This window comes from Curcuma longa, chromosome 12, assembly GCF_044706935.1.
Source record: "Curcuma longa cultivar G26 ecotype Majalengka, Jawa Barat chromosome 12, ITB_CL_G26_1.1, whole genome shotgun sequence".
NCBI classification, from domain to species: domain Eukaryota; kingdom Viridiplantae; phylum Streptophyta; class Magnoliopsida; order Zingiberales; family Zingiberaceae; genus Curcuma; species Curcuma longa.
The window spans coordinates 947,424-957,179 of NC_133872.1; the positions used below are offsets into that span (position 1 = coordinate 947,424).

At 42.5% G+C, this 9,756-nt stretch overlaps 2 protein-coding genes across 2 annotated transcripts; both read left to right on the plus strand.

The window, feature by feature from the left end:
* The first annotated feature begins 1,241 nt into the window (after positions 1-1,241).
* LOC141843130 (inositol diphosphatase DSP2-like) lies at positions 1,242-5,331 on the plus strand. The gene is made up of 5 exons (XM_074731166.1): positions 1,242-1,477; positions 1,596-1,689; positions 4,752-4,803; positions 4,877-4,920; positions 4,999-5,331. Exons 1-5 carry the CDS (start codon positions 1,242-1,244, stop codon positions 5,230-5,232), a joined length of 660 nt encoding a protein of 219 aa, XP_074587267.1. The 3' UTR covers positions 5,233-5,331.
* Positions 5,332-6,472: 1,141 nt separating this feature from the next.
* On the plus strand, positions 6,473-8,655 carry LOC141843177 (uncharacterized). The gene is made up of 2 exons (XM_074731217.1): positions 6,473-8,302; positions 8,396-8,655. Exon 1 carries the CDS (start codon positions 6,473-6,475, stop codon positions 8,261-8,263), a length of 1,791 nt encoding a protein of 596 aa, XP_074587318.1. The 3' UTR covers positions 8,264-8,302; positions 8,396-8,655.
* The last annotated feature ends 1,101 nt before the right edge of the window (positions 8,656-9,756 follow it).

Consider the following 9,756-nt stretch of genomic DNA (forward strand, 5'->3'; position numbering starts at 1 on the left):
TCTTTCAAATTTTTAATAAAAATACTTTAAATATGTGTTTAAAATATCCTTGTAAAATTAGTTCAGTATAATAATACGTTTTTTAATTTTATTTTTATAAAATATTTAACATAAGAAGAATAGTCACAACTATAAAAATAAAAAATAAATTTAATTTATAGAAAAAAAACTTTACATCTCTACTAACTATCCATCCGGTTAGTAAATAAAACTTTAATTTTATTAATAAAAATATAATAATTAAATTAATATTTAAAATAATTATAATTAAATTAATAATTATACTCTTCGAATACCAACTCGGACGCAGAGAAGAGATAATGGCTTCGAGCTCGCATGAGAGTCTGGTGAGGACACTTCTATCAGAGAGAAAAACAATTTAGTGAGGATTAGGATTAGAGTCGTCAAATGGCCAATCTATGTTGGGTAGATCAACTCCATGATGAATCCATCATATGACAGAGCAAGGCGGATCAACCTACCAACTTAGTGGGTTGAAAAATCTTTAATCTAATCCAACTCAAGGTGGTTCGCGGATTAGATGGGCAACACATGGACATGTTAAAAAATAAAAAAATATTAAAAATGTTAAGTTTAAATTATAATTTAAATTGATTAAGTTTACATTTTTTAATTTAAATTATAATTTTTAAATTTAAATTGTAATTTAAATGAATCAAATCTACTAATTTATTGAGTTGTTTATTTTAATTTTAAAATTTAAAATAAATAAATAAACTTTTTTAACTCGCAGGTCAATCCAAACTCGTGCACGGGTCAATCCACATGGATCGCGGGCCTAGGCGGATCAATTTCGTGAATCCATCTTAAAATGGATTGATAAAATTTCAATCTAATCCGTTTAAATTACTTGACGGAACAGGCTAATCTAACAGATCTAATATAAATTAACGGTTATAATTTACGATTCACACCAAGAGAGTTCCTCTTAAAAACAAAAGTCAAGAATCCAAAATTTGTTTTATTAAAAAGGAAGCGGATTTAAATGGAACACGCGTAACCAAAACAAATTAAAAGTCTTAAAAATAAATCTCACGAAAATGAAAGAAATCGCTGAAAAAAAAGGGGGAAAAAAACAAAGAAGAGGAAAACGCTAAACCGTTCACGTCGTGCAATTTATGTATTTTCTCGATCATTTGTTTTTTATTTTCTTTTTTCGTAAAAAGCGTTCAAGATTCTGGAACCGGGAATCCGAAAGAATATTCCATTCCCTCTTTAATATGGGCGAGCGGCCGGAGGTCGAGACGGCGGAGCGGCCGACGGCGATGCTGGCGATAAAGGCCGAGGCGATCTGCGACACGTTGGCCCTTGAGCCCTGCCCCAAGGGGGAGGTGGCAGTGGACCCCTTCACGCCGCCGCTCAACTTCGCGATGGTCGACCACGGCATCTACCGCTCTGGCTTCCCAAGCCCAGACAACTTCCGGTTCTTGAAGACGCTCAAGCTTCGCTCCATCTTGTGCGTGATCCTTTTTCAAGTTTTCTGTTGTTATTGATTTTCCTCCATTTTGTTGGAGTGTAGTGAGGGTAGAGCTGAGGGTTTCGGTTGATGGATGACGGATTGCGGTTGTTTGTAGGTGCCTTTGCCAGGACCCCTACCCGGACGTAAACATAGAGTTCCTTCAAGAGAACAGGATTACTCTCTTTAAGATTGGGATTGATGGGTCTAAGGTACAAGTTTCCCCCTTCTGGGATTTGCCTGATTTACATTGTTTCTTGAGAAAATGCTATTTTTTTCTCTATATTCTCTATCATCTTGGGAAATTTATGGCACTATTTCTTCGTTTTCTTTTGTCTATTTGGTGTTGATGGTTGCATCCTCAAATTAACACCATACAATTTAGTTCGAACCCAATCCGATTTTAATTTAGCACCCTCATTTTGTATTCTACGATTTAGTTCATCTGTTTATTATTATTATATATTTTATTTTTAAAATTCAATACTTAACACTGATTGTTCTGTTTGCATACTATTTGAATCTTCCTCCTTCTAGTGTAATGTAAATATGTTGTTTTCTATATGTTATCCTTGTTTGTTGCTAGAGATTGTAGATTTAAAACTCTTATGTTCTCTTGTTGAAACCTGATGTTGTTGATTCCGATTGCTCCGGGAGTACGCGAACTGATATGTATCGTCGAGGCTAGTGTTCGACACTATCTCCGTAAACGATATTGCTCCGCTACGGTGCTAATGGATAGCAGCAACTCGTTCCCAAGATACAACGACGATCGCCTCGGAATAGTAGCACTCCAAATTCCGAGACCGGCGAACCTTCTCGTAGGCTTCTCGGACTCTTTATGCAGAGGATGCTCGAATGCTATGCTATGGATTACAAAGATTGAATGAGATGAGTTTCCAATAGAAAGGGGATGTATATATACTTGGTGAAGAGATAAGTATCCTTTGGTGAGGGCTGATATGGATCGTTCATTTTGAAAGGGTATAACCCTTTAAAGATCTTTTAATCTCAACCATCAGATTTGAAGAGTTATAACTCTTCAAATGACTTTTGATCTGATCCATTGATCTGAAGAGTTTTATCTCTTCATATTTATAATATGATCTCGTCCGTTGGATCTGAAGAGATTTAACTCTTCAGCCTAACTTGATTTCAGCCGTCAGATTTACTCTATTAATCCGACGCTTCAGATCAAACCACCTCATCAATGGTCAGATTATGACCCAGAGCCATCAATGCTCCAGATCGCATCCACTGCGATCTATTACCATCTTCGATCCGACGGTCGCCATCTGTCTGCCCAGTCAGCACTCTCTGTACAATCACGTGCCATGCAGGCATTGCCACCTAGAGCATAAATAAAAACTCCTCAGCTCCTCGCGACGACGCGTAAGTGCAAAGTGCAAAGTGCACATTGCGCACGTAGCGGGTGGCGGGCTCACAGGTGCGAGCACCTGCTCGCCCATGGGTAGAGAGCACCTGTGTTTTTTGTGTTAACTCCATTAACACAGCAACACATATAAGGAAACTTTAGCTTGCGCTGGTTAGCGATGTGGGACTAAAACCCCATCTTTTCCTTAACGTTATTTTGGACACAACTTTAGCCAATTAATTTCTCATTCACCCGTAATCGGTTTTGAGCAAATTAATAGTCTAGATTTATCTACGCGAAACATAGATTTTCGATTTTGAAGTCATATCAAACTTCCAACGATCGATGGCACCTTAATTTTGCCTTGTAACAGATGTTTAACTACCTCCTTATGAGTTTATTTCTATTCATATCTTTCTTCAGAATGCCAATTCTACATGCCAATTTTTAAATTCTATTTCCTAGTCTAATGCCTTTTCTTATCTTAACCATGAACAGTAAGATTTTTTCCCTCCCAAAAATCCTTGATGTTACAAATCTCGCAGGCTGCTTGACTTTTGATTTTTATTCCATCTCGTTGTGTACACCCTACATTAGTTATATAACCCAATATCTCAATTTGATGGTGTGGCAAAGGTTCTTGTTATTACTTGCAAAAAATATTATCATTGTGAATAATATAATTGTCAAATTTTGAAATATGGAGAACTAGTTTTTTTTTTCAAATAAACTACAAAGAAATGAGGACAATAGTGCTATCAGTTGAACGACTCCTACTTCGACTTGAATATATTTCTTTTGGTGTATGTGTGTTTGAAAAAGCTGGAAGACCTATAGTTGGACAAAGCATCATGGTTAAATAAGTATGATCAATTAATATGAAGAAAAAACTATGAAATTGGCATATGCATTCCTAAAAATACCTTTTCTTTTCTGGTTAATGAGTTATCAATAGTATCACAATTCCCACATTACGAACAATGTCATTAGCACACGTCACTAATCAGTGTGATTGTAGTGCACAAATAATGCATTTACCAAGTTTACCTTCAACATGTCCCTGATTAATTGTCTCGTATTTATTATCCTAAAAGTGGATCTTCAGTTGGTCAGAGTCTTATGGTAGTTCCAGGTTTTGAACAATGAATGTTATGGCACATCACTACTAGTGTTGTGGACAAATAATCCATTTACCAAGATCATGTCAGCCTATTCCTCATTAATTTTTAGTGTTATCCCTCAAATATAAATATGCAGTTTTTTTAATGTATTATCACTGCCTGTTTGTTTGTCTCTCCTATCCCTGTTCAATGTCTTTACCATGATGTGCTACTGTTGACATGGCACATGCTAGAAATCAATACAGTCAAAGCTTTTAGAGATGTATGGTCTCCTAGTATCTGGGGTGGGCAGCTTTGAACCTTTATATAATTAAAGCTGCTATGACTTGAGATCATATTAGTGTTTCATGAACTAGATTAGATTCAATGTGCTTTAGGTCTGTCAAGCTAAAATCAACTCATGGTTTACACGATAAATCAGGATTTCTGCCCTAAAAGGCTAACTACTGCTCTTCCCTTTGGAATAATGCTTCATGACACCTTACCATTGTGGTGCAGACTGGGTGCCTTTTGGATATAGGATCGGCAAGTTTCTGGTCATAATTAATTTCAGTAACAATGTGTTTTAGCTTTTAGTTTGTGTTTTTCTCTCGAATGTTATCTAATTCTAATCCTGGTAACATTCCCAAATGCGGCTTCAAATCTTGAACAAGTTTTTATAAGTTCAATGGAACTTAGATCAGATCATGTGGACTATGACTCTCACGTCTACTCTTATCTTAAACTCGCCTCTGTAGTCCTATACTTACCCTTCTGATCGCAACAATTTCCCCTGCAGGAAGCCACTATTCCAGAAAATAGGATTCGGGAGGCCCTTAAAGTTGTTCTTGGTACAAAACCTTTGCAGACCAAGTTTCCTTAAATTGTTTCAGTTTCAATTAAATGTTCGTGCCAACTCTGCAGATGTCCACAATCACCCACTCCTTATTCATTGCAAACGTGGCAAGGTAAGCTCTTGTACATTTCCCTCTCTACCATCACTTTGATCCATGCAAGACTTGGCTCCACATCGAATTCTTGTGCAGCATCGAACAGGATGCGTCGTGGGATGCCTAAGAAAACTGCAAGGCTGGTGCATTGCTTCAGCTATCGATGAATACAATTGCTACGCAGCTGTGAAAGCGAGAGTTTCTGATCAAAAGTTCATCGCAGAGTTTGATGAAAGAAGCATGGCTCAGCTCCAGTCGCACGCCAAGAAGACCATCTTTTCGACTCCGGATGAGGCCCTGCATCATCCTGAAATTAACAGGGAGCAATAGCTCTTTCATGATAGTAAAGACTTGGAGGATTCTTTCCCCGACAGGATAATTTTTGGCTGAGAGATATAGATTCAGTTGTGAGGCCAATCGTATGTTCATTTTTCCCAGTTCTAACAAAAACCCTCGTGTTCGATTGCACCCAGTTGATTTTTCTTCTCCTTCTTCTTCTTCTTTTTCGTAGCCATGGTTTGAATATTGTTTTGGAAGCAAGCAAAGTTTCATTTTTGCATGCTTCACAAGAGATACGCATTATTACTCAAGCACAGACATCACAATTGTGCACAGTGCCAGCACAGACTTCGCCTACAATAACGTGAAGAAAAAACATTAAACACAATTAAAATAAAATAAAATAAAAAATAAATAACCAGAAGCCAGGCATGGTGGGAATTAAGGGATCCAGGGAAGGTAAGAAAGTTAGTATGACCAAACTCACTAAGCTTTTGTTACCCCTGATAAAGCTCACTTTTGTCACTTAAAGCCCAAAGAAAAAGAAGACGACTTTAGTCTCCTCCTCTTTCATGGCTTCCGTCAATGCATCGCGCCACCTGCTGCGGCCTCCACTGGTTCAACAACTCAACCTAAGCGTGGTTCAAGAAAGTGGCCTCTTGATAAAGTGGGGAAAGTAGATCACCGTGCCACGCTTCACGTATCGTCCCCCTTTCCACACACTATCGGGCAGTTATCGGATGATCCATTCTAGAAGCCATTTAATAATCCGCTTCCACCCGATCTTGCGATGGATCATATCAATCATGTCGCCTGCTGTAGTTTAATTCCCCATCTGTGATTATATAGTATTTAATTAAACTGCCAAGCAATTTTCCCTCGTTATATTTATTGATTTATCGTTTCTCTTCGAAGCCCACACAGCATGTGGCCGCCATGTGGGTGTTCCCTCGGAAGCAATCCCATCCGTCCATTTCCATCGAACGGTACATGCCTACTGTCTCGCTCGAGACAGCGTCTAGGAAAAGACGACCTTTTGTGGCGCAACGATATAAGACAGGACTCGCTGGAAAATTGGAAGCGGGTCGATTTACCTGCTCCCTGGCTTGGAACGGACGGCTGTTGACGACCTCTTTACTCCACATTCACACACCTCTTTTGCTTTCGCCTGTACTCTCCCAACTTCCTCAGTGGCCGCTCCAATTAACGCAACCTCCACCAAATAGTTAATAATAATAATAATAATAAAAGTCGAAAAGGGAGGGGAGAGAGGGAGGAGGGCAGCGAACCTATGGCTTCCGCGGCTTCCGTAGCTTCCGCGGCCGCCGCTGACGACGACGGCGACGAGACTCTCGCGTCACCGACAGAGACCCTTGATCTCATCCTCAGTCGTCTTCTTCCTTTTCTGCTAGCCGCTGCTCTCTCCGCCCGGACTCTCGTTGGTCGATGGCGTCTCCTCCACTCCAAGCTCTCCCTCCTCCTTTCCGCCCTTACGGACGCCGCCGGCTCCTCCAAATGGCCTTCCAACCAGCTCTTCTGTGATCACCTGCTGCCCGCTCTGCTCTCTACCCTGCGTAACCTCCGGTCCCTCTCCGCCCTCTGCCTCGACCAGGACCTCCCTGGAGGGAAGCTCCGCCTACAAAGCGACATCGACATCGCCGCCTCCGCGCTCTCCCTCCACCTCCACGACCTCCACCTTCTCCTCCGCTCCGGCTTGCTCCACCACGATGCTTCCCTTGCGTCGTCTGCCGATGACTCCACGGCGATTGTTCTTCCGCTCCCGGCTCCTTCTGCTTCCCGCGCCGTGCTCGCCCTTTTCGTTCGCGACATTTTCGCTCGTCTTCAGATCGGCGCGCTAGATCTCAAGGGCAAGGCTCTTGATTCCCTCCTGGAGCTTCTCGCGGCCGACCCCGCGAAGATCTCCCGCCTTGTCGTCGAGGAGGGAGACCTACCCTCGCTTCTCCGCCTCCTCGATCCCTCCGCCCACTCTCTGTTACGGGACCGCACGGCAGCGGTGGTCTCCCTCCTTGCCACCGCCTCCGATGTCTCACGCCGCGCCGTCTTCGAGGAGGGCGCCCTCGGCCCTCTTCTGCGCCTCCTTGACTCCGGACCCGCGGTTCTGAAGGAACTCGCTGCCACCGCGATCCACGCACTGACAGCGGACCATGCCTGCTCCTGGGCAGTCTCTGCCTACGGCGGCGTTTCGATTCTCGTCGCCGCCTGCCATTCTGGATCCGGATCGCCTTCCGTCCAAGCCCTCGCTGCCGGTTCCCTGAATAACGCGGCAGCAATCGACGACATTAGGGCAGCGATGGTGGAGGAAGGCGCCGTATCAGTACTCCTTGACCTCCTCCTTTCCGGCAACCTCGAAGCTCAGAAGAACGCTGCCCTCTGCTTGGCTTCCCTGGCCGCGATGGGCGGTGCCGAGATCTGCAACGCTATCCTTCAAGAGAACGGTCCTACCCGTCTTCTCCAACTCCTTCGAGCCGTGTCCGACCCAGAAACAATAGACCACACTCTGAAAGCGTTCAGTGCCCTTGCAGTATCTCCGACGGCAACCAAACTCCTCTCTTCATCCCCGCCCCTCTTCGCCCAACTGAAGGATCTGATCAAGCTTGGGAGCGCCGGGATCCAACACTCCGCGGCGGCTCTTGTAGCCGACCTATCCCCTAGCGAAGAGACAAAGCGATCAATGGCAGAATCCATGCCGGCGCTGATCAAGATGATGGAGTGCTCAAAACCCTCGAGCGCGCAGGAGGCGGCAGCCGCGGCGTTGACGTCGCTTCTGGCGGTACGGGCAAACCGGCGCGAGCTATCGAGGGACGAAAAGAGCGTGACCCGGCTGGTCCAAATGCTCGAGCCGACGAGCGATGCGATTGCCGGGAAGGAGCTCCCGGTGGCAGTCCTGCTAGCTCTCACATCCGGCAGCGGCGGCGGGGCACGGAGGCGGCTTGCTGACGCCGGCGCGTGTCAGCACCTCCAGAAACTGGCGGAGGCCGGCGTGCCGGGCGCGAAGAAGGCCTTGCACCGCATCACCGGCAGCCGGCTCAAAAACCTGTTCTCCATTCCATGGCCACAGTAACGAACAAATCCATAAATCTCGCCATTATTGATCATCCAGGTCTTGTTTCACACAATTACTACGTCAATTTATTCAAAATTAAATGGCATTGGATCACATTTAACGTAGTTCAATCTGTTGTGCTTGGTTCAGGTCGATTGCTCAAGGCGAGAAGGCTAACTATCGAGGCGAATGCAATGACTCAAGAAAATAACAGCAAAAAGGATTGTGTTTAATCGAATTGCAAATAGAGTTATAGTTAGTAATTGCATAGACAGTGGTAGGTAGACAGTGAGAGAAGAGAGGAAGAAGCATTTATGGATGCGAGTTTTAGCGTGTATCCTTGTGCTATTTGCTGTTTACTTATTTTTGCTTGAGCTTTTTTTCTTATATATAAATATCTGTTTGATGAATTTGATTTCGTGCTGTAATATTTTTTTGTTTCAAAAAAGCAAAAAACAATTTGGATTTGGGGATTTCTTGCCGCGTCTGTTTATGTTTGTGTTTTTTGTGTGGCATGTGAGGAGCTGCAGTCATGGTTTTTTGTGCAGCATGAACTCGCGCCCCAATTTTACGGACGCAGCACAGTGGCCAATTTGTCTCGGCTCATCGATGATCCTGCAACCATGTAAGTTGTAACATTCACATGAACTTGTCCTCCTACTGGTAAAAGAGAAAATAAAGCTTGTAAGTATCATCAATCTTATTCTTTTTAGTTTGGTTTTCCTGTAATTTTTTGGTGTTTGATGGATAACAAGAATCTGTGATCTGTATTTCTCAATTTAGAAGGATGACTTTAACAAGGAGGTAGATTTCTGAAACTTTAACAGCCACATGAAAGGTCAGCAAACTCCAGTAGGGGAAAAAAATGGAAAAATTCCTTTAAGCAAGTACCTTTCCAGTTAAGAATTTATAAACTTTGCTTACTTTACACTCCAGAATTTTGCTCTCTCAAATTTATAATTATAAATCGTATGCATTTTAATGCTTTGCGTAACAAACTATGAACTGCAATTTTCAGAAAGAATAAACAAGTGAAATTTTCAACAAAAAGAAGGATGGGCACGATATTTTCCTTCGTTTTTGGTTTCACTAGGGTTTTGATCGCTTATCTAAAAAATCTTTCTACGACTATTAAAAACAATTTATTCCATACTCTAAGTAATTTATTTTTCTTGCCAGCATTCAATTTTATGCAACTGACAATTTGGCACAAGAGAGAAGAGGAAGACAGTTTTTTCTCTTTACTTTGTCATCTCCATGGCTGCAGGCAAGCTGTAAAGCGGGTCACCGCTTGCAGAGTTTAATCCACTGGCATCATTACTTTCAGTCTCCTCTTCTCTTTCGCGCCATTGCTCCAAATTTTGTTCTATTTTTGATGAAATATATATGGAATTGAAAATTACAGTATTCCAATTCCAACTTATTTGTAGCTCAAGTAAGAAGGATGAACTGCTTGGATGATTGCTCAGCAGTTATCTAGAAGATCAGGTTGTTTTGTATGATCGAGTCTG

Excerpts from the sequence above, each read along its gene's own strand:
- LOC141843177 (XM_074731217.1), top strand. The coding sequence starts at position 6,473 with ATGGCTTCCGCGGCTTCCGTAGCTTCCGCGGCCGCCGCTGACGACGAC.
- LOC141843130 (XM_074731166.1), top strand. The coding sequence starts at position 1,242 with ATGGGCGAGCGGCCGGAGGTCGAGACGGCGGAGCGGCCGACGGCGATG. Across the intron at positions 1,690-4,751 it reads TTGGGATTGATGGGTCTAAG|GAAGCCACTATTCCAGAAAA; the intron begins GTACAAGTTTCC and ends TTTCCCCTGCAG. Across the intron at positions 4,921-4,998 it reads TTCATTGCAAACGTGGCAAG|CATCGAACAGGATGCGTCGT; the intron begins GTAAGCTCTTGT and ends ATTCTTGTGCAG.